The following is a 25,820-nucleotide window of genomic DNA, read 5'->3' as shown; positions in this document are numbered from 1 at the left end:
TCAAGGACTATTTGTTTTGTTTGTGTTTTGGTGTTTGATTCTTCTTTTTCACAGCAATTTTTTTTTTTTGGAATCTGGTAGTGTGTTTTTTTTATTTGTTTTTTCATTTTGTTTTTTTTGGCAAGGTTTCCTCATTTTCTTTTTTTGTTGCCAGTTTCATTGCTCTATTTATAGAGTAAAAAAGGAAGACCAAAATCCAAAAAAATTTGGGATTTTGGTGGCCTAGGATTAGGGTGGCTACTAGTTGGAAGAATTTGCCAGTGGTTGTCAGAGCTGCTGATAATGCAGTCGTAGACAGCTATCAGAGTCGCTGGTAGTGCAGTTGTCGGCAATTGACAAAAAAGTTGCCAAAAAAGGAAAAGAAAAAAGAAAAAAATATAAATAAATAAAATGGTGTCTACAAACTCAAAAAATATATAATATAATTTTTTTACATATAATTAAATATTATATGACTTCTTATTAAAAAAATTTTTGGCTAAGCCATGGTTTTGTGGTAAAATGTCTTTAATTTTAGAGAGGATTTCTTTTCGAAAAAAAAAAAAAGGACATTTCGTGAGGAATTGAGAGTGTCACCCGATGCTTCTTTCATGGCAAGTATAAAAAACAACCAATGCTTTCCTTTTTTCTATTTTTTCACAAATTTTGGATTTGTTTTAATTTTGGCTTAGAAAGCCCCAAAATAATTTGGTTGCCTTTCCTTTTCTTTTTCCTTTTAAGATTTTGCTCTCTTTTTCTTTTTGTATTTTTGTAAATATAGATACGTTAATCAAACTCTCATGTGAAGGGCATTTTCTGAGGAAATTGACTGTTTTAAAGGCCTTACTTGATGAATTGAATGGTTAATGGGGGAAGCTGGTTCGTCCCGTGAACAAACAGTTCAATTATACCAAAATGTGATCAACACTCACACTCAACGGTGAATTAATCAAACAGTTATACATATATATATTTTAAAGAGTTTATATTTAATATATTATAAGTGTATAAATGCTATACAATATACACAATGATTCCCGAAAAAAAATATTTTTAAATTTTAAAATTTTTGAAAATATAAATGCACTTGATCTTAAATATATATTTAAAATTAATTTTTTTTAATGTTGTATCATTACACGGTTCATTAATAATGTATAACATCATATATTAATAGTGCATCAAATATAAAACCCTTGCTAAGATAAAGAATTTAGAAATTTGTTACTGATTCAATTTATTTGCAATTAATATTAATTTTACAATTGTCATTGCCACAATAAAAAAAGCATTTTTGGTAATAAACATTTTAAAAACTTATTTTGATAATCTAATGGGAGATTAATGGTTAAATGACATATTAATTATATACATTGAAAAAGATGTGTTTAAAATATTGATAACAAAATTATTGTTTAACATTTTTTTAAAAATGAAATAATAATTGTAAAATTTTAACAATTACGATTGAATACAAAAATTTTAGTTTTATTCTTATTCTTATTATTATTATTATTATTATTATTATTATTATTATTATTATTAAACTAAGCTCCTAAAGCTCTTATAGAATGATATGGCTTAGAAAGTTGTGCTTATACAGCTTAAAGTAAGTTAATTTAGGAATAACCAATGCAGTCTCATTCTCATTGTATAAATATTTCTAATTGCCTTGTATCTCAGGCATAATAGCAACATCCAAAGTAATGCTAATAGTGAACCCAGCATTAATATGCAAATTGATAGACAAAAGAAAAATTGGAGTGCTTAACTTTAAAATTTTAAATTTTAGATATCATATTAAAATTTTGATTATAATTCAAATATTACGTGTAAATTTTTTTGGGCCAAAATACCACGAGTAATTGATCCTAGTTTTAACCAGCTTCTCGATTTTGTGTAATGGTGACGATTAGCTGCGTGTGTTATAAGGATTCCTGACTTTGGAAACAATGAATGGTCTTTGCTAAGATTCATAGATTAAGAGAAGTCTTTGGGGTGGTGGAGTTTGTTTCACATTTAAAGGGAGGATAAATTGCTTGGAAAAATGGGAGTTGAGTGTTCTATTTTTCTTCATGCTTGGCTGTAATTGACTTTTAGGTACTTTGTTTGGTGCATTGAACGATGTTGTATCTAAAGCTGTTTCCTCTTTAGCATTATGTTTTGACTTCTTCTGTTTAATAAAATTCTACTATTGGCTGAGAAACTAAATAAATAAAATGTCACAGGAAGCTACATGGAAAATGTGAAAAGAATTTTTTTAACAAAACTCCACGATTTCAAGCACAAATTACACCATGGACTAAAGTTTTAATTACAAAATAAATAAATAAAAAGAAAAGTCAAGTATATCATATATAGTAATAATTAATCTCAATTTAAAATTGTGTGAGGTAAATAATTGTAGGATCATAACAAAAAAAATTATAAATGAAATACACTCAAGTTGAATTACTCACTTTAATTAAATTTTTTATTAAAATGTTACAAATATTTTTATATTAATATTTTCATATTAAAATTTAATATAAAATATATTATTTATTAATATAATAAAATTGTCAAGTTGAACTCATTATTGGCACAAAACGTCGCTGATAGCATGAATAAAGTTTTAATTTGTGGAAAATAAAAGTCATTGTCTCATTGCAAAATTTTTCTAAATTATGTCGGCCACTTTCGAGGGAGGGTGATTTTATTGACTAATTTATTGAAAGTTTCAATTGCAAGAATAGTAGAATTTATCACCAATGGGAGAAAAAGAAAGAGACTAACACTCTTTTTGGTAAGGACGAAAGAGGGAAAAAAGTTCTTTTTTTTTTTTTTTTTCTTTTACTTTCCTATTTCTTTCCTACAACACAGAGTCTAAACGATCTTGGACCTCCTTGATTTTCTATATATATTAAGCTTGATGCGAGGCTTATAGTTGTATATTTAGAAGTCGCAGTTGAGAGAGAATAGAAAATATAGAGATATAATAGAGAAAGAGATGATGGAACCCAAATGGTTGTGGTTGAGTGTGTTGTTGTTGTTAGAAGGATGCAGATGGTGTAGAACTGAAGCGTGTTGGGAGAATGAGAGGATTGCTCTCTTGCAACTCAAACCTTTCTTCAATCGTTTTAATCGTCTGAACAGCTGGGTGGAGGAGGTAAAGGGTTCAGATTGCTGTCAATGGGAAGGGGTTGAGTGCTACACCTCCTCCTCCTCCTCCTCCTCCTCCAAGCATGTCATAGGGCTTTCTCTTCAGGATACAAGTACAAGAAGGTCCAACAAAGAAAGATGGTATCTCAACGCCTCATTGTTTCATCCTTTCAAGGAATTGAAGCGTCTTTATTTGCTAGGGAATGGCATCGCTGGTTTTGTTGAAAATAAAGGTCCTTTTTGTCTTTTCATCTTTAATTATTCCATTGTTAATTTGCAATATGGAAATACATTCTTCGCTTTTTCATTTTTACAATTTCATATTTAATTCTATTTCATTTTACTGATGAAAAGCTACTAACTCCTCGTATATTTAAAAATAACTCTCTTGCAGGTTTTGCGAAGCTAAATTTGGAGATTCTTAACTTAAGTGACAATTACCTCAATGATACCATTTTATTATCTTTGAGTCAGCTTTCATCTCTTAAGCATTTATATCTAAGAGGAAACTTGTTCACAGGATCAACTTATGCAAACGGTAGAGTTAAAATTAATCTAATACTGATAATGAATGATATACAGTAATTAAAATATTAATCTTTCTTTGTTACAGGCTTCCAATGGCTTTCAAGGCTCAGTAATTTGGAAACTCTTGATTTGGGGGACAACTCTTTGAAAAATAACATATTGTTTCAAATGAATGGTCTTTCATCTTTGAAGACTTTATGGTTAAGTGAAAATCGCTTGGAAGGAACAGTTCATATTCACAGTAAACTCGCTTTAGCTCTTATTTATGTTGAAGTCAATTGTTGTTTCAAGAATGGCTCTTGCATGTCATTTTATTTGATACTTAATAAAATTAATTACACATTGGCATTGAATAGGACTGAATAATTTGACGAACTTGAAGTACTTGGATTTAAGCTACAATAGAATTGAAAGCTTTCGACCATCAAAGCAAGGTATAAATATATATTTCAATTCACTCAACTAAGTTTTTAATTATGTGATTAGCATATAAAATTTTTCATTGACAATGGCATATAATAAAATTATATATTTTTTACAGGAAATGAGACACAGTTGAGACTAACCAATTTAGAAGAACTTGATTTAAGCAGTAATCGCTTCAGGAACAACACAATTTCCTCCTTTCGAGGGTTTTCAACTCTAAAGTCCTTGGTTATGACACAAAACCAACTGCAAGGCTCAGTAGATATTCAAGGTAAAGCTATTACAACTTTTTTTTATCTTGAAATTCTTTTTACCCTTAAACTCATCAAATGGGCACAATCTCATATCATATTTGGGGATTTTTCTTCTACACTTGAAGCTTTAGATTTGTTTTGCCATTTATTTCATTATAAAGTCATTAAAAATGTTCCGTAAAAGATTATTTGAATAACCAGGCTAACATAATGATTATTTGAATTGACCTTGGACGTAGAATTCAATAATTTGATGAATTTGAAGATGTTGGATTTAAGCAGCAACAACATTGAAAGCCTTCAATCCTTCCAAGGTGTGTACTTATATTTGCTCGATTAGTTAATTTTTACATGTAATTAAATAATACATAAATAATTTTTTGTGATGAAATTATGTAAATCTTATGTAGATAGTGGGAGACGGCTGAACTTGACCAATTTGGAAGAACTTCATTTAAGTAATAATCTCGTTAATGACAACGTATTTGCATCCCTTAGCGGGCTTTCAAATTTGAAGTCTTTGGATGTAAGCTACAATAAGTTAAAAGGATCAATAGATATGAAAGGTAAAAGTACTTTTTTTGGCAAAAATTTTGAATTTCTTAATAGAATCCTAATTCATGTTTCAAGATGATATAATGAATAAGTTCATTTGTTTCTTTTCTTTACACTATGTTTGGATTGAGGGGAGGAGAAGGAAAGGAAAAGAAAATAAAGGAAAGTAATGGAAATAGAAAAACCCTTGCTTTGTTTGGATAAACTTTTAATTTAAAAAAAAAAAGAAAGAGATGGAAACCCAATAACTTTTGGTTTCCCTTGTAATCTTCACTTTTTTAATACCTCAATTTGGAAAAAAAGCTAAAGAAAGGAAAGTTAAAAAATTTTATTTTTTCGAAAAGATTATTATATCCATATTTTTATTATCACATTAAATTTGATTATAGAATTGACACCTTCTACAAAGATAATTTTTTTATGAGTATTTTATATAACATCACAATTTATAAATATTTTATGATTTTTCAAGTCTTAATAACAAAACAAGTCAAATTATTGTCAAAATAAATTAAAATGCTAAATTATACACAAAATTAAGAGTAAATTAATAACTAGCTAGTACATCTTATCATATTAAATGTGCTCAACTTTGTTCAAAAATATTTGTTTATACATGTTAGGTAGTATAAAGATATATTTATATATTATGTTACTTTATAAAAAAAAAAGTTATAATTGGAAAAAAATACTATAATGAATTAATTTCTTTCTTTTTCACTATTTATCTGAATAATGGTTGTTAAAATTTCTTTATTTTCCTTTCCTTTATTAATTTTAACTATTCAAACAAGGGGTACATGTATCATTCTCTTTCCTATAAAAAAACTTTCCTTTTCTTTTTTTTTTTCCTTTCATTTCCTTTATTAATATGTATCCAAATATAGCGTTAATGATGAAATTATATAAATTATTTATAGATACTAGGAGACAGTTGACGTTGACAAATTTAGAAGAGCTTGATTTAAATTATAATCTCATTAATTATTACTTTTCAACCAAAATTTCAACTCTATTACAAATACTTAAAAAAACATTCTTCATGTTTTCAAATGATTTAATGAAGTTTATCTATTACTTTTCTTTTCCCAGACTTAGGTGCTTTTACCAACTTGAAGGAACTGGATATGAGCTCCAATGATCTGAATGAATTTGTGGCCTGTAAAGGTATGGATATAAATAAATTTTCTATTTTTATTTATGAGGTTTATAGTGATGTAGATGTTTTAATGATCAACAAATTTAGCATATTAAAATTTAAAACTCCATTTTTTGAAAGAAGAAAATAATTATTTATTATATACCCTTTTACTATAATCCTATAATTCTTCTATAACAATTAAGAATTAAGTAGTGATCCACCACTTATAAGTGTGGAATCCATATAAAATTTTGTTAGACCCCACGTAATTTTAAACTTTGATTAATTAATTGTATAATAATAATTATAGATTAAATGCTCTCATTAAAATTAATGCTTATTTTTTAAAGGAAGAAATTAATTATAATTTGATTACTGATCATAGAATGATATATATATTCGTATTAGATAATTGCTTTCTTTAAGAAGTGTTGTAGTTGCATACCAAATATTTCCCTTTTTGTTTGTATTAGCTTGTTGTGTCTTAGAGTTGGACTTGATTGCATTTTGTCCTTCTGTTTTAGACTACTTATTTTTATTGCCCTTTAAAAATTTTTGCCTTTTCATGTTACAATTTTGTTTGATTTTCATCTTCTTGATTGTTTCATGTGTTAAAATTTATATTAAAAATTGTTAACGCTTCAATGTTCTTCTCTATTAAAAATCTATGTTGCATATGTAATCTTTTCTACAAGGAATAAAAATTTATACTTTCTTATCTCTTTCGCTCACAGAATATAAGAGTTTGAAAAAGTTAAAACTTCTTCATCTAAATGAGGTTTTCACCAATGGAAGCATTCCACTATTACTAAAATTAGTACAGGCATTCCCATCAGTTAAAACCTTCTATCTACAAGGGAATCACTTAAACAAGACTATGGATACTCAAGGTAAGTCATTGATTTATTCCAAAAGAACTAAAATTAGTAGATGTTCGTTGATTAACATCTAATAATAACTTTTATGCTATGATTTCTCAGAATTGCATGAGAGCAGCAATGTGGAGGAAATATTTCTAGACGTTTCTTATCTCAACAACAACATTTTGAAAAGCATTGGAGTATTCACCTCTCTTAAAACTTTGTCTTTAGTTAATTGCGGACTTATTGGTTCCTTACCTAATCAAGGTAAATTAAAGACTCCATAATTTCTCCAATATAACTTGTGGAATACTTCTTTTTCCAATAATCCTTTACTCTATTTCTTTTATTTAATATCTCTTATATATTTTGATTTGGAAATCAAAATTTAATTAGAATTTTTTTCCATGAATTTATAAAATTTTCAGGTTGGTGTGATCTAAGGAACCTTGAAAAGTTGGATATCAGTAGAAATAAACTTGAAGGGATACTTCCTTATTGTTTGGGTAACTTGACATCTCTTCTTGAGTTAGTTATCTCCTACAATCAATTTACTGGAAATTTGACTCCTTTAGCAAATCTTTCATCACTTAGATTCGTCTCCCTTTCAAGAAATCGTTTTCAAATTTCAATGCCATTCCTGTCACTTGCAAACCTTCCAAATCTCAAATTTCTCTTCGGTGATGAAAACAAAATGGTAATAGAACCTAATTCCTTTCATACTTCAATTCCAAAGTTCCAACTAAAAATCATCAGTTTGTCAAAGTGTACAACAGATAAAGGACTTAGTCTACAATCTCTTAAGTTCCTTTATTACCAATATGACTTGAGATATGTTGATATTTCCAATAACTATTTCAGTGGAACAGTCCCGTTATGGTTGTTAGAAAACAACACAAAATTAGAAAATCTCTTCTTGTTGGGTAATTCTTTCACTGGTCTTCTCTTGTTACCACAGCTTCTTCATCCTATTGTGTCTTCAGTTGACATATCTAATAACAAACTACAAGGTCAAATTTCGATGAATATATGTTCAAGTTTTCCAAATTTGAAGCAGTTATTCTTATCTAAGAATGCCTTTGAAGGTAATATCCCTCCTTGTTTAAGTGGCATGAACACTTTATCATTTTTAGACCTATCGGATAATCATTTTTCTGGAGGATTACCAGAAGAGTTGATAATGAATAGCTCATTAGAGATTCTTAGGCTATCAAATAACAACCTAAGTGGAAAGATTGTTCCTATGATGTTCAACCTAGGCAAGATGTCAAATTTGTATTTGGATGGCAATAATTTTACTGGAGAGATACCTGATATTAATATCTCTACTACTGAATTTTTATATTCATCACTAGAAGATATTGATCTCAGTAATAACAATTTGAATGGAAAGCTCCCAAGATGGATCGGGAATGTATCGTATTTGAAGAGATTGGCTTTGTCAAACAATTATTTCGAGGGTTCTATTCCAATGGAATTTTGCAACTTGTTTGAACTTGAATTTTTGGAGCTTTCTCAAAATGATTTATCTGGCTCCATACCATCTTGTTTCAATCTACCATTCATAAGGCATGTCCATTTGAGGAGAAACAGACTAAGCGGTTCATTGACACTTGCTTTTAACAGCTCTTCATTAGTGACATTAGATCTAAGAGGGAATAATCTAACTGGTAATATTCCAGAATGGATTGGCACACTTTCTGCTTTAAGTGTCATTCTTTTGAAAGATAATCATCTAGACGGTGGAATTCCGGTTCAATTATGCAAGTTGTATTCATTGAGCATTATGGATCTTTCTGGAAATATGTTTTCTGGTCCTATACCTTCTTGTTTGGGTAATTTGACTCTTGCAATGAAAAAGGAAAAGTCTTTTGTAGATTACTCTTGGTATATAGGATATACAATGAAGGATCTACCTCTTTCGACTGGTTCACGTGGTTATCCCAAGAGCTACATGGTAGAAGAGATAGAGTTTACAACAAAGAGTATATCCTATACATATGGTGGTGACATTCTTGAGTACATGTCTGGGATTGATTTATCTTGCAACAAGTTAACTGGGAAAATCCCACTCGAATTGGGAAACTTGAGTGAAATCCATTCGTTAAACTTATCACAGAATAACTTGATCGGAGTCATACCTTCATCATTTTCAAAGCTTAAGCAAATCGAGAGTTTGGACCTTTCTTACAACAACTTGACTGGTAGAATCCCTGCACAACTGGTTGAGTTGAATTCTCTAGAGGTTTTCAGTGTGGCACACAACAACTTGTCAGGTAGTATTCCAGAACCAAAAGCTCAGTTTGGGACTTTTGATGAAAGGAGTTATGAAGGAAACCCTCTTCTCTGTGGGCCTCCATTGCAAAATAACTGCTCTAAAACTGAGTCACCACCAACAGTACCGACTACAACAGACAATGAAGGAGAAGGTAGTTTCATGGACACATATGTTTTTTGTGTGAGCTTTCTGGTTTCATATGTAATTGTTTTATTGGGAATTTTTGTTGTTCTATACATAAATCCATATTGGCGACAAGCATGGTTTTCTTTCATTGAGAGTTGCATCACCACCTGTCGCTACTCAATTGTGGGCAATTTTCTTGAGTTATACATCTTCAGAAGATGTGCCTAGGAATCATGGGAGCTCTTATGATTTGCCTTTTGTTTGAATGTGGTGAAGATTTGGATAAAGTTGATTTTGTTGTCAGAAGAAGTTTGGTGATTTGATCTTTTAAATGGGGGATTTCTTTTAGCGTACTGTTCTGTTAAAATAGTTGTAGGAAGAGTTGTGGATTTTGCACTTTGAACAGAGCTTTATGTCTCTATCGAAACTCTTTTTTTGGTATTTGTTTTGTTTTGAAGGAAGCCTGTAGCTTTGTGTCTTGTTGATTTTATTTTCTACACAAATATTCAATTCTCTATTCTCCATCATCTACAAGTTATTATTAATATCTTTTCCAAGTTATTATTCAAATTGGCAAAATTTTCCTCATTAGTTTTGACTTAGTTTTGAGCTTCTAGTAAATGATTTCTGGCATAAATTGTAGCGAAGGCAAAGATTGCTGGCTATGGCCTACCAAGAACATTTCTAAAGTTGTATTGGTTGGCTTCATTTGTTTTAACCAGATTTTATATCGATCGTAAAAAGCTTTTTCAATTTATTTTCTTTGATGCTTAAAAAATTAGATTTTAAACAAAAATAGTACTAATTGTATTAGTAAGAATTTGAATTTTAAATGAAATACATCACCATAAGTCAATAATTAAGAATATATTAAATTTTTTAAAAGAAATTCTATCATATTAAAGTAATATGAAATAGTCAAGAATGTGTTTTGTTTTTTATTATTTATCAATTTCTCATTTCTAGCTCTTTTATAGAGGTTTTTTTTTATTTAAAATTACTTAATATTTGTTGTCTTTCGGAAATTAGTATTAGTTTATAAAATGGGCCAAATAAGCATTTATTGTTGAAAATATCATTATGATCGCAAAATGCAATTATTTTCTTTTATAGGGTTACAAATTATTCCAAAATAAAAAAAAATTAGGTTTATATATCTCATACACATGCAAACCCCATCAACTAAATAAATTAAATGTTGAATCTTCCAAAGCAACAATGAGATCATGACTTAGTAGTTATGTTATAAAGGGTGTTAGTCAATGAGATCATGACTTAGTAGTTATATTATAATTTATTAGTTAATTATTCAGTAATTGTAATTTGATTATGATATTTGATTATTCAGTTAATTATATGAATGTAATACTTGATTATGATTATAACAATTAAAAAAAACTAGAATTTTTGAATCCATTCTTTGCATGGTTAATTTTTATTTTAAAAAAAAGCTTAAATTATATATACCATATAAATAATGATTTCAAAAGTTCAAAGAGTTTCTCTTTAAAAAAACAACCCTCATACTACTTTATTCAAAAATTAAAAATAAAAAATAAATTTAAAAAACATAAAAAATAATAAAAATATAACAACAAAGGTATCAAAGGAAAAAACAATTAAAAAAAAAAGAATAACCTCATATCTAACTGTAGCATTTCCATGAAAGAAAATGAAATAATGGAGTAAAATCCTCATCCTCTTTCACCGCAAAGAACTTATGTGTAAATTTGATCACATATAAACCAATAAATAATCATAAAATAAGTACAGTAGGTCCACAAATAATTAATAATTGCTATACGAAGATTACAAAAAATAAAACACATTTAATTATTTCTAATAAAATTGATTATATTAATTTTTTAAAATATTTATTTTTAAATCATTGATTAATGGAGAATGAGAAAAGATTAAAATTAATCTATACCTTATTACTAAGGATCCAGAACATCAACTTAACATTTGTAAATTGAATTACTTAATTTCATCTAATGACACTTGTCCTAAAAAATTATATAGGGTTTGCATCAATGAGGTATCGATTGGAAACCACGGCTATAGTCAGGAATGTAGATATGAATATATATATATATATATATATATATATATATTCATAGAATTTTTTGGTTTTTTTCTACATTGATCCAACTAAATTTAAGTAAAATAAAAACTATATATATTCATAGAAAATTTTGGTTTTTTTTTCTGCATTGATTCCACGAAATTTAAATAATAATAAAAATAATAAAAATAAAATTTTATCTATTTTATACAACAAAATACAAGTAAAATGACTAAAAAAAAATCAAATCTATTATACTATAATAGTTGTCCAATTATGTACATGGATACACTCAAACAATTATATATAGAGATTAGCAATTATAAAATAATGTTATTCAATTTTTTTTCTAATAATGGGATAAGATATATTTAAATTTATCATTTATATTTTAGATTTGGGGAAAGGAGATTAGGTTGGGTTAAATTAATGTTAGAGGGGTTTATCATTTATAATTTTTTCAAAAATATAATCTATTTATATATTGTTGAATTATATAAAAAGTGCTACTAATCTTGCAGTCATTTGGTAGTTAATATGGCATTAAACTCCTAATTTTTATGATCATAATTTTATTCTTGACATATTCAAATATAGAAAAATTAAGGGTTCAAATTTATATTAGAATGATCATTGATTAGTACTATACACTTACCAACATCAAGTCAATATTGATTTTAAATCTTAACACTAATTAACTTATTTAAAAATAATTAATTAAAATAAAATTTTTAAAAATAGACCAACCTAAATCGTTTTCTCAAATCTTCATCTAAAAAAGTTGATAACAACTTAAGATAAAAAGTTAATCACTTATCTCAAAAAAAAAAAAAAAAACTCCCAATGAAGATTTGATTCCATTCTCTTTTGTTCTTTGCTATAGATGGCTGTAACTTCTAGCAAAAAATGATAAATATTTATGGAAGAGATATCAGTGCGGTGATGTTCTTAGAGACTGCGAGGGGAATATTAGAGGTTTGTTTTGTGGCCCTCTTGGTGATCAGGAGTCAAATACTGCAGAAGTTTTGGCCATTAAGACTGCACTTCAAATGTTTCTTCTTCACCTTGGCTGGAAAGGGAGCTCTAGTTTTGGAACCAGATTCAAAAGTAGCAGTGAGTTTGATATTTGCGGAAATTGATAGGCCACTGGAAATCATAGGAGAGGTTAAGTTTGTACACATTTTTAAAGAAGCCAATTACTTTGCTGATTCATTGGCAAGGAAGGGGGTACAGTCTTAGTTTGTTTTAGGCATGGCTGTAATATGATAATATTTCCTGTGGTGAATAGGTAGTTTCTGGAAATATTGTTATCAGGTGTAAAGACTGTTTCTGATCAATAAAATTTTGTTAACTGAGAAAAAAAAAAAAACGAAGTGAAGTTTTCAATACATTTTTGACTAAAAACCTAAAGCCTAATCTAAAAGAGGTAATTTTTAATCAAAATTAATGAAAAAATTGAGAAGATGAGAAAAGAGAGGAGAAATTGCTAGAGCTTCTTCATTTTTTCATTAAAGCCCTAATTCATATTTTTTTTCAATTAATGGTTAGTTATTACTTGTTAAATATGTTAATTAAGGAGAAAGGTTATTATGGATTAGTTTGGTTTCACTTTCATACATAAATAGGTTAGTTAAGGATTAAAGGCTATTATGGATTAATTTGGTTTTGCTCTCATAGAAGCGTGATATTAGTTTCAATCTTTTAAAAAAATATAATGTGGTATTTTATTATTGATTTTCAAAAATTTACTTCTAGGATCATTGTCATAACATTTAGATCCGGGGATCTATCGCTGGACATTGACTTAAGGGAGTCGCCACTAATCTTTTTTATTTAGGTGCGATTGGCCACCTATGAAATCTGTCCTTTCAGGGAACACCTAAGTTTAAGGGTCCCTAAAAGAATAGGTTCAGGTCTACTAACCAGAACAGGGTTCGAGATTTCGTTTACGTGTGAGGAAGGTTATAGCACCATCACAACGTCCATCAAAAGATGGTACCAGCTTAAATTTGTGTTATCCAATTAGCCTTAAAATTTTACCAAGTAATTAATTATTGAAAATTATTCTCAATTGACTCTAATACTTTTAACAGAAAATTGATAAAATTTCCTCACCTCAGGAGTATGCAAGAAAAACTACAGTTTCACTTGCAGAGGCTCCGTCGTCAGATTATTTATAGAAAAAATAAAAATCAAAATCAAAATAAAAGGGAAGGAAATGATGTTTGTTCTTGTGCAGGAAAAATTAATACTTTCAACTTTTCCTCAAAAATATTTTTTTGAAACTTTTATTTTCAAGAAAAATTGATACTTTCAACATTTCCCCAAAAATATTTTTTGGAAACTTTGATTTTCAAGGAAAATTGATACTTTCAACTTTTCCTCAAAAACTTTTTTTTGAAATTTTATTTTTAAGGAAAATTGATACTTTCAACTTTTTCCCAAAAATATTTTTTTGATTTTATTTAAAGAAAATAAAATAATAAAACAAAATAAAAGTGAAAATAAAAAAATAAAATAAAGAAAAGTAAAACAAAAATAAAAATAAAATAAAATAAAGGTAAAAAGAATACTAAATAAACCTAATCTAATAAAAAATAAAATAAAATAAAAAAATTCAAAAAAAAAAAACATGGAGCGGCTCGGAGTACGGCTCGGCTCAAGGAAGAGAAAATGGCTCGGAGAAGTGGCTTGGGACCTTGGCTCGGCTATCGGCTCGAAGGGGGAGACACGCGCGAGTCAGGAAGCGGGTCGACGCTCGGGTCGGGTTGGATCTCGATAAAACGCTCGGATCCTCTGGGTCACTTAAGGCAAAAACGACGTCATTTTGAGAGGGTATATAAGGCTTTTCCCTTTGTTTTTCGGCAGAAACCTTCTCCCCCCTCTCTCTCTTCTTCCTTTTTCCTCTCGCTTCTCTCTAAAAGGTCGAAGAACTCCGGTTGAATGTTCATTGGATTCTGGATTTTTTCGTCGAAATCTGGGTTTTTCATCGGAAGTTCACCTAAAGTTGGTCGGTTTTTGGGATCCTTCACCGAAAACTGGGTAGCTCGTCGAAAACTTCAAAGTTGGCCAGAATTTTCCTCAAAAAATGTAAATTTCACCGAAAAATTCAATCGAAATCTGAAATTTTCCAACAATTCGCAGAAAAAAATCGTCAAAAATCTTCAAAAAATTTTTGCTAATTCCTAGAACACATCTAAACCTTTTCTTAGCCTTCTATACGCCCCTTTTCTCTCAATTAGTAGCTTTTGCTTACTGTTTTTCTATGTATCCTGTTCTGTTCCAGAGGATCCTTTTTATAGGGATTGATCATGAGTTTCTGATCAATCCCAACTCCTCTTTGGATGGAAATTCAATCTTTGAATCCAATCTGGACTCTTCTGATTGAATCCCAATCCAATCTCCAGCCAGGTAAATCAAAAAAGAGATTAAAAAAATACAAAAAATCAAAAGAAAATAAATAAGATAAATCAAGAAAATTAACAGATAATTAAAATTAAATAACAGATAATCTGATATACATAAATATTAACAAGAAAAAAAAAAGAAAAAAGAAATAATAATAATAATAATAATAATAAAGATATCTACATATTAATAAATACATAAATACCTAAAATATATATAATAATAAAAATAAAATAAAAATAAAATATAAATATAAATATAAATATAAATATAAATATAAATATAAATATAAAATACAATAAAAATAAAAATAAAAATAAAAATAAAGATAAAAATAAGAAAAAAATAAAGAAAAAAGAAAATAGACTTACCCATTTGGACCATGCTCAATTGATCCGGGCCTGGACCAAATTGGGTGTCTACAGCTGCCCCTCTTTGCACATTTTCTGTGAAACAGAAATTGCGCAAAGACGTAGACACCCAATCAAGACTCAACTCGACCTTTTTACTTTTCATTTTTTTTGTTTTTTTTGTTGGTTTTTTTTTTTTTGTTTTTGATCAAAGCTCCTCTAAACAGAGGCTCAACGACTTTGGAAAAGTAAATTGCTCCTCTAAATAGAGGCACCACGACTTTGGAAAAATAAATTGCTCCTCTAAACAGAGGCACCACGACTTTGAAAAGTAAATTTCTCCTCTAAACAGAGGCACCACGACTTTGGGAAAGTAAATTGCTCCTCTAAATAGAGGCACCACGACTTTGAAAAGTAAATTGCTCCTTGGCAATCATGTCCAAAGGAGTTGAAAGTTGTGTTTGAAGGAATTTCAAGAGATTATGCCCAAAGGTCTTATAAATCAACCCTGATACCAAAAGACATCTTATTTCAAGGATTAGGAACTTACCTGACAAGTTTTTTTTTTCTCAATTTTGAAAATGTCTTCACATCTATCTTCTCTATGTGGGATCTTGAAACACCCCTGCTTCTTGAATTTATACACTATACTTTCCTGAAAGTAGTGTATGCTATGCAATGCATATGAATTTCAATGAATGCTATGCAAATGTTGGCCAATTAATTCCTATTCAATGTATGGTACTCAAGTTTCTCAAGCTTTTTTTTTTGGGCATCAAGCCTTTTGATTCTTCAAAGATCCAATTACACTGCTCTTCTAAGATCGAACTAGTGTAGCTCTCAATTGTCTTTTCCACTCACATTTTTTCTTATTCAGTTTCTCAATACTTTGGAATAAGCTTCATCAATCGATCATCACTTGACCATCATTCAATGAATTTCTCAGCATTAACAAATTTCAAAACAAGTTTCATCCACCATCACTGGGTCATTACTCATAGGTGTCTCAGCATTAACCATTTCAAACAAACTTTATCCACTGATTGTTCTCATCATTCAATCATAACTTGCAAGTTATATCGACCAATTCATCCTTGTACTCATCACTTGGTTATACCACTTTTCAAGATTTGCCCTATTATATTCTTCATTTGATCATATCATATATCTTTTTAAATCATCTCTTTTAGGTTTCTATCATTTCTTCATTTTGTTACCACCATCATCTTATATTTCTTTTCAAATGAATGCAAGATTCTTTTAAACACATATTCATTCATTCATTATCATTTCAAATCTTGACAAATACAATGCAATCAAGCATTTTTTCAATTCATTGTAGGGATGAAACAATAAGAGAACACAAGGTGAATTACGGTAAAGATAATCAATGAAGATCTATTTTGGTACAAAGTAAATGGGAAAGGAAATAAATTGGATACATGTCATTGGGATGGATGGTATGTCCAAATGATGAAGATTCAGACAATTCTCAACATTAATCTAGGATTTTTTTTCAAAAACTCATTCCATTTATTGTTGGAGTTATTTTGAACTTGGCGAACTTTACCCCAGTCTTTAAAGGATCTTCAAATGTCTTTGATCTTTCATTCATGTGAGCCATTTGACTCGGATCTTTCTTTACCAAAATCACCCTTTCAGGTTTTCTCTCTTTTTTTTTTCTCATTTTTTTCATTCATTCATTCTTTCTTTTTTCTCTTTTTTTTTTTCATCATCTTTTTTTCTTTTTTCTCATTTTTTATCCATTGTTGATATCTTTCATACATCAAACTTTAGTGTAATGCAGCATGATTCCATTGCTTCATCATGAGTATACCTTCGCTCAGCATGTGATCATTCAAGTTAAGTATTCACATTTAATCCAAATGGACTTTTCAAGGTTGTAATGTAGGCTAAAGTAAGGGGTCATAAAAGAAATGGATATAATAGGCTCAAAACATGTATTAAAAAGGTTCAAAACTAAAGGATCATTTGATACAACTTGGCATTTTACCCCACATCATTCACTACTTTTTCTTTTCTCACACAAATAATTCTCATTACTTTGCCCCAAGTCATGTGTGGCATTTTTTCTTTTTCTTTTCTTTTTTTTATATTTGAGACCTTTTGTGATTTTTTAAAAAATTACCCCCCAGTGTAGAGGGTGATTCTTGGTTGAGGTTTTTTTGAAAAAGAAATCATAATAGGCTCAAAGGGGTAGCAATAAATGGTTTTTCGAATGGTAAAAAAAAGATGGCCATTTTTCATCTCAATTGTGAATACTTTTCTTGAACATCATCTATTGAACAAAGCTCATGATCTTGTATAAAAGATTACATATCTTCAAGACATATCTCTTTCACCTCTGGTAATGGCTTACCCTTTTTTTTGCTCAAATCATCTCCTCATATTAATGTGGATGAGTTCTCAAAATTAAATCCCAGAATTATTGTTATCATTGTCTAAATATTCATCATCTGAAATTTAAGAATGGGAGTATAAAGTTATGAAAGGTAACAGGACATGGAATAATGGTCAAGTGAAAGAGAAAAATGTAATGAAATGCATTAACTTACCTTTATTAAGATGATAACAAGTGAAATCATATTGCAAAAAGAAATCTAACAATCACTCGAAAAGAAATCTTAAAATGACAAAAGAAACTTTCAACTAGCCTTATCTCCATTCTTTAAAATTGTCCCCCTATGCGATCAGGTGAAGAATCTCTATTGACATCTTGTCCCTCAATTCATTGTGACTCTCCGGACCCTTTCTATTCTTGACTTTCACTCAGAACGCTAACATTAGGTGTTGTTGCTTTTCCTTGATCAAAACTTACCATTCCATCATTGATCAACCGTTGCACCTTATGCTTTAAAGCAGTGTAATTTTTAGTAGAATGGCCAGTAATTCCATAGTGGTAGTCGCAATAGGCTGTAGGATCATACCACTTTGGATAGGGTGGTTTAAGCGGCTCCACATGATTGGGGGCAATCAAATGGCTATTATAGTGTTCTCGATATAACTCTGTATAAGTCATAGGGATTGGATCAAATACAAATTTTTCTCGAGTAGTCCGTTGTTCTTGTGAACCACTTGCTGGGTTAATAGGGCGAATTTAAGTTCTTGCAGGAGCTTGAATGTTAAGGCTATATGTAAGATCTTGAGGGCTAAAAATTGATCGGTATGTGGATGAATAAGGTGGTTGTGGAGCTAGCTGGTATGGGTAGGATGAGGCATTATTCATAGCAGGATAGTATGGAGAGTAACCTTGGGATGGATATGGTTGATAACCCCTAAATTGTTGTCTATCAAAGCTCACAGCTTGAGCTTGAGCTTCTTTCTTTTCTGATGCCTTCTTAGTTTCTCCTCTTTTCAACTTGCCATTTTTTATGGCACTTTCAATAATTTTTCTAGAGATTACCATGTCGGTAAAATTTTTTGTTGCATTCCCTATCATCTTTTCATAATAAGAAGACTTCAAAGTGCTGACAAATAATATTGTAGTTTCTTTCTCAGTCAAAAGTGGTTGTACTTGAAAAGCAACATCCCTCCACCTCTGGGCATACTCTTTAAAAGACTCATTTGCCTTTTTCTCCAGATTCTATAAAGACAAACGATCAAGGGCCAAATCGATAATATGTCGATACTGACCGATGAAGTCATGTGCCATATCGCTCTAAGAACGAATGCGAGCTCTGTCCAACTGAGCATACCACCTGGCCGCTGAACCTGTAAGGCTATCCTGAAAGACATGCATCAAGAGTTTTTCATCGTGAGCATGAGCTACCATCTTCCGGCAATACATTGTGATGTGAGTTTTGGGGCACTTTGTACCATCATATTTTTCAAATTTTGGTACTTTGAACTTATGAGGAATAACCACATCAGGGACTAGACAGAGCCCAGCAGCATCAACTGACCCATAAAAGCTAAATCCTTCCACAGCCCGTAACCTTTGCTCTAGCATACTAATCTTGGAGCTTTCCTGAACTTCTGCTCTTATCTTTTCTTTCTCCTTCTCTTTTAAATCATCTAGATCAGGAATTGGTTCTGCTGCCTTTTCAGTGAAGACAGGATTTACATAGCTATTATACTGTCCTGAGTTGGAAGCTGATGGCATTCCAGGATATGTTGGATATGCAAAGTGTTGTGGCGGGACCTCTTGAGCAGACTGGGCTTGAGGTGGGCCAAAGCCTGGAAGATATAAAGGGTCAGCCACTTCTTGTAACGGGGGAACTTGTTGGCTTGTATCTTTTTCAACTCTTTTTCCCTTATTCAGTCTATTAAAAGCATCCAGAATCTTGCTCAGCTCACTTTCAATCTTCTCATGTGCTTTTTCTATCTTTTCAAATCTATGAGAATTTTTCTACTCCATTTGTCTTGCTCTGGATCTTGTGTTGTATCGATGGGCAGGGTTCTTGCTAGATGGAGCTATCCTTGGACCTTGAGTACCATACTTATAATTAGAAATGTTATGCTATGCTTTATGTATGATGCTTTAATGTACGAATGAAATGCACATTTTCTTGAATGAAATCTAGTATGAAATGGATGCAAATGATTGTGTTAAAACATGATCATGAAAATAATGCATATGCATACAATCAGACAAACAACATAGTTAGTTCCATGGATGAAATGAAAGTGATGCTGATGCATAATGTTACATATGATAATGAAAATGATACACAAAGTTAAACAATCAAAATGATTAGATAAACACCTTTTTTGTATCTTAATTTCAGGGTATACTATCATTGGGTAGAAAGGGCTCTATCCTAGACTTAGGCACTCTTAAGGTTCACTATATGCGGTTTTGAGGTCAAAGTCTAAAGGTCCTCAAATTGTTTCTTACATCCTTGTCCATCACAGACTAGTAAGGCACCCTAATTCTCACCCATTACAGGCTACAAGCGAAAAAGGTTCAATTTGAGTAGAGTATTTCGCTAGCCACGGCGAAGGCATTAGACCTCACGAAAGCAATAGGTACTCTACTCCCTCCTAGAGGGACGGAGCTCAGGTGTAGAGCTCATGTTATGCACATGCATATGAATGACATAATTAACAAGGTAAATAAACATGAATGAATAATAACACATATATACAACAAGGTTCAATTTTATTAGGCTTTCAGATAACACAAATTATTTGCTGGCCTGACTCTCAAAGTCTCCAGTGGAGTCACCAAGCTGTCATAACGTCTAGATCCGGGGATCTATCGCTAGACATTTACTTAAGGGAGTCGCCACCAATCTTGTTTATCTATGTGCGATTGGCCACCTATGAAATTTGTCCTTTCAGGGAACACCTAAGTTTAAGGGTCCCTAAAAAAATAAGTTCAGGTCTACTAACTAGAACAGGGTTCGGGAGTTCGGTTACATGTGAGGAAGGTTATAGCATCCTCACAACGCCCATCAAAAGATGGTACCAGCTTAAATTTGTGTTATCCAATTAGCCTTAAAATTTTATCAAGTAATTAATTATTAAAAATTATTCTCAATTGACTCTAATACTTTTAGCAGAAAATTGATAAAATTTCCTCACTTCAGGAGTATGCAAGAAAAACTACAGTTTCACTTGCAGAGGCTCCATCGTTGGATTATTTAAAGAAAAAATCAAAATCAAAATCAAAATAAAAGGGAAGGAAATGATGTTTGTTCTTATGCAGGGAAAATTGATACTTTCAACTTTTCCTCAAAAACTTTTTTTTGAAATTTTATTTTTAAGGAAAATTGATACTTTCAACTTTTCCCCAAAAATATTTTTTTTATTTTATTTAAAGAAAATAAAATAATAAAACAAAATAAAAGTGAAAATAAAAAAATAAAATAAAATAAAATAAAATAAAGTAAAACAAAAATAAATAAAATAAAATAAAGGTAAAAAGAATACTAAATAAACCTAATCTAATAAATAAAAAATAAATAAAAAAACAAATAATAAATAAAATTAAAAAATTAAAAAAAAAAAACATGGAGCGGCTCGGAGTACGGCTCGGCTATCAGCTCGGAGGGAGAGACACGCGCGAGTCAGGAAGCGGGTCGACTCTCGGGTCGGGTCGGATCTCGGCAAAACGCGCAGATCCTCTGGGTCACTTAAGGTAAAAATGACGTCATTTTGGGAGGGTCTATAAGGCTCTTCCCTCTGTTTTTCGGTAGAAACCTTCTCCCCTCTCTCTCTCTTCTTCCTTTTTCCTCTCGCTTCTCTCTAAAAGGTCGAAGAACTCCGATTGAATGTTCATCGGATTTTGGATTTTTTCACCGAAATCTGGGTTTTTCGCCAGAAGTTCACCGAAAGTTGGTCGATTTTTGGGATCCTTCACCGAAAACTAGGTAGCTCACCAAAAACTTCAAAGTTAGCCGGAATTTTCATCTGAAAATGTAAATTTCACCAGAAAATTCAACCAGAATCTGGAATTTTCCAAAAATTCCCAGAAAAAAATCACCAAAAATCTTCAAAAAATTTTTGCTAATTCCCAGAACAACTCTAAACCTTTTCTTAGCCTTCTATACGCCCCTTTTCTCTCAATCAGTAGCTTTTGCTTACTGTTTTTCTATGTATCCTGTTCTGTTCTAGAAGGTCCTTTTTGTAGAGATTGATCAGGAGTTTCTGATCAATCCCAATTTCTCTTTGGATGGGGATTCAATCTTTGAATTCAATCTGGACTCTTCTGATTGAATCCCAATCCAATCTCTAGCCAGGTAAATAAAAAAAGAAATAAAAAAATACAAAAAATCAAAAGAAAATAAATAAGATAAATCAAGAAAATTAACATATAATTAAAATTAAATAACAGATAATCTGATATACATAAATATTAACAAGAAAAAAAAGAAATAATAATAATAATAATAATAAAGATATCTACATATTAATAAATACATAAATACCTAAAATATATATATACAATAATAAAAATAAAAAATAGAAATAGAAATAAAATAAAAATGTAAAATACAATAAAAATAAAAATAAAAATAAAGATAAAAATAAGAATAAAAAAAAGAAAAAGAAAATAGACTTACCCATTTGGACCAGGCCCAATTGATCCGGGCCTGGACCAAATTGGGTGTCTATAATTATTATGATGTTAGTGAAACCCAAAAAAATATGTAGTATAAATTTTATACATATAATTAAATATTATATGACTTCTTATTAAAAATTTTTTTATTTGGCTTTAATTTAAGGGATTTCTTTTCGAGCCATTGCTAAGAAAAATGGACATTTCGTGAGGAATTGAGAGTGCCATCCTTCATGGCAAATAAAGAAAACAACCAATGCTTTTTTTTTCTTCTTTTCATTTTTGCTATTTTTTCACAAATTTTGGACTACCATTTTTGTTTAATTTGGGCTTAGAAAGCCCCAAAAAAATTTTGGATTGCCTTTCCTTTTCTTTTTCCTTTTGAGATTTTACTCTCTTTTTCTTTTTGTATTTTTGTAAAAATTTGTTTGACGATGAACTTGTATCATTAAAAATAAAGTTAAATTGTTAAAGGGAAATAAAAATTTTTTGAAAAAAATTACCTTTAGATTTTTCAAATAAGTTTAGATTTAAGTAATTTTTAATGACTTGCCTTTAGTTTTTTTCATTTTGATTTACTAGAATTTGAGATATCCACTATGTGGGTGAAAAATAATGTATAGAAAATAAATTTGTAAAAAAAGTGTATGCAGGTATATATTTCTTAAAGCGGATAGGCGTATGTGTCTTTTAATTTATATGTGAAGCATATCAATAACCTCTCCTTTTTACGGATGTTTCTTCAAAGGTTTTTTTCGTAGCCATAGTAGGGTGGGTATTATCATAGGCGTTTACATCATGAAGTGTTGGGTACTTGGGTGTAATTGTTCTTTGGTGTAGTACCTTGATATTAGGTTCTTTGTTATAGTGTTCACATTTAGGTTCTCTTTGATGCTTCATGTGGGTAGTACAGGTTGTATGGATCTTTTCTTTTCTAGCTACAGCTAGCCGCCTAACCTTTGAGTTACATTAACAAATTTTGGCTTACCAAAAAAATGTATTTTTTAATTTTAAAATTTTTATTTATTTTTTTATGAATTCACCCAACTGAACTTGTGTCATTAGACTCATAACATCAAATTTAACAAAAAATTTTATGTTAGAATTAGACTTTTTACATAGTGAAAAAATAATAATGTTCTGAAAAAAATAATATCTAAAAAAAGATGAGTAATTTTTTAAACTGAAAACATATTTGTGTCTTTCATTTAAATTTTTTATAATAAGTTTTTTGCCAATTCACCCAACTAGTTGCTATCACTTGAGACATCAAATTCAATTGGGAGTGTATGACATTAAATATCTATATCTATACAATATTAAAGGGATGCTATAGTTAAAAGCATCTATAGGATGTTATGTCGATCAATTCAAGGAAGTGATCTACATGCAGTCAAGATTACAACTTTCATGTGGCGGGTTTGTCACGGTATTATACAGGTAACGGTTAATTTGGCTAGAAGGCAGATTCCAGTGGAGAAAACTTGCTTGCGGTGCAGGGGTGGTGAATGTCCATTGGCAACAGAAGTATGGGAACACTTAAACCATTAGTGGGAGTACGATAATGAAGTGCAGCAAGAGAATATAGGTTGGTTCCCTAAGATGATTATGAAACTTAAGTATGAACAATTCCAATTGCTTGGGATAGTATGATGGATAATATGGAATGATCGAAATAATAAGGTTCATAGAGAGCAAAGGAGTTTACTCGCATCAGCAACATTCACCAAAACTTACTTGCTGGAATTCAAACAAGCTCAGCAGAAACAGATCATAATGCAGCAAACGCCAAATGGTATCTCAAAAATGGAAACTCCCAATTAGTGACTGCTATAAAGTAAACTTCGGTGGTGCCTTGACGGAGAGCGAAAACTGGGTGGAAAAGGAGTGATTATATGATATATTGAAGGGATGATAATATGTGCACACACAGCCAACTTTCCAAAAATAACACACTCGTTTGTTATGGAGGCTATAGCTGCAGTTCGAGTGATCGACTTTGCTTTAGAAATGGGATTTAGAGAAATTGAGCCAGAAGGTGATGCTTTAACAGTGGTAAAGAAATTGCAAACTTGGAACACATATCTTTCTCCCCTAAGACCAATTTTAGTTTAAGCAAAAATCAAAATGACGCAATTCAGCAACTGCTTTATAACACATTGCAGATATTCAGGGAACGAGGTAACACATTTGCCAGCTAAGCATGGCTTACAAATTCGAGGTGAATTTAATGGACTTTTTCGGTCTATGCCCAACCAGCCGAGAATATCATTGCTTTCTACAGCTGCATGGGCTTAACCCACTAAAAAAACTCTCCACTTTTCCTTTAGTTCATTTCTGCATCTCCACTCTACAAAACTCTCTGCTAATGCCGGCCCCCTTTATTTTGCGTTGAAAGAAAGCCTCTGCATTTGTGTTTTTGTAAAAATATCTCTGCTAAGCCTCTGCATTTCCATCTAAGCCAAGTGCATTTGCTCTCCATGAGATTACTATCTTCATCTTCCGCTAATCCTCTATCTTTTTCACATTTTTACGTTTATATTTTTCAAATCAGTTTAGAGACAAAAATCTAACAAATCTTTTCTTAATTTTAAAAAAATCCCTGATTTTTTCCTGTCCAGTTTCAGCTCAATCGTTGTCATTTTCTCCGTTAGTGTCGTTTTGAAACAGGTACTTCCTATCTCTCTTCATTTTGATTCTGATTTTGTAATGAACGAAATGGTTAACAATATATTTTTTTTATTTCGATCGAGATTAAGTCTTATTTGATGCAGCTTATCTTGATTTTGTTGTTTGGTCAAGTTCAATCTCAATTCTAAGTGGTTTTTTCTTGTGATTTGTGATTTGGTACAATGTATGAACAACAAATTTAACCGATTGAACCTAGTTCCTTGAACAATTTGTTGTGGAGTCAGTAAACTATAAAAATATAGATTCTTGATTGCCTTGGTCAATGTCTTGTGCTACATTAGTATGATGACAGTGTCTATTTTCCATTTTTCTAAGTTCTCGTGAATGGAAAGAATTGCATGTTTGCAGCAATTGCTAGGAAGGACCAAACGTGGGTTTAGTTGAAGTTTAGGGAATAAGTTGTGGGGTATGTTATTTTGTATTTTATTAGTTCTTGCATTTTGAATCAGAGTTTCTTGAGCTCATAAGCACCTTCACCTACTGAGAGTTTTTAACTCATTTTCGCTAAATTGTTTAGGAGTGATTGGGTTAGCCTTAATGAAGGCAAGGGCATTAAGAAGGATCAATATGGATTTACCCTTGTGAATTCCTCAAATTTAATTCATACGAGCAAGGATCTAAAAGATGAACCTTTTGTATTTGCTTCCCAAGCAAAACAAGTATTTTATGTACAAGATCCTTGGTATGAGAACTGGAAAATTATATTGAATGCAATACCAAGAGATTTGTATGTATGGGTGTGGAATCAAATGAGGAAGAAGGGTGAATTTACTGTGATCTTGTTTTCTTGTAATTAAGAGATTTCTTTGATGATCAAATAGGTAAGTCTTGAATTTGATTTTTCTTTTTCACTTTGTCTTTTTATATGTATTACTTCTAATAGGTTTTTTTTTTTCTTTCGTGCAGGTTTTCTTAGCAGTGTAAATGTCTCTTCTAAGGTGACCCTTCCCTCTCATTTTCTCTCTTTTCTCTTCCCTTCCTCTGATATTTT

At 30.6% G+C, this 25,820-nt stretch overlaps 1 protein-coding gene across 1 annotated transcript; it reads left to right on the top strand.

The window, feature by feature from the left end:
* The first annotated feature begins 2,870 nt into the window (after positions 1-2,870).
* LOC149511067 (cuscuta receptor 1-like) lies at positions 2,871-9,812 on the top strand. Its single transcript, XM_089756113.1, has 10 exons — positions 2,871-3,353; positions 3,515-3,658; positions 3,734-3,889; positions 4,005-4,082; positions 4,190-4,345; positions 4,568-4,642; positions 4,739-4,894; positions 5,976-6,050; positions 7,313-7,390; positions 7,460-9,812. The coding sequence occupies exons 1-10, from the start codon at positions 2,969-2,971 to the stop codon at positions 9,514-9,516; spliced, it is 3,360 nt and encodes a 1,119-aa protein (XP_089612239.1). The 5' UTR covers positions 2,871-2,968; the 3' UTR covers positions 9,517-9,812.
* Positions 9,813-25,820: the final 16,008 nt, after the last annotated feature.

The sequence above is a fragment of the Durio zibethinus genome, chromosome 27, assembly GCF_047325235.1.
Source record: "Durio zibethinus cultivar Kanyao isolate XHJ-2024 chromosome 27, ASM4732523v1, whole genome shotgun sequence".
In the NCBI taxonomy this organism is placed as follows: domain Eukaryota; kingdom Viridiplantae; phylum Streptophyta; class Magnoliopsida; order Malvales; family Malvaceae; genus Durio; species Durio zibethinus.
This window is presented reverse-complemented; position numbering and strand designations above follow the sequence as displayed.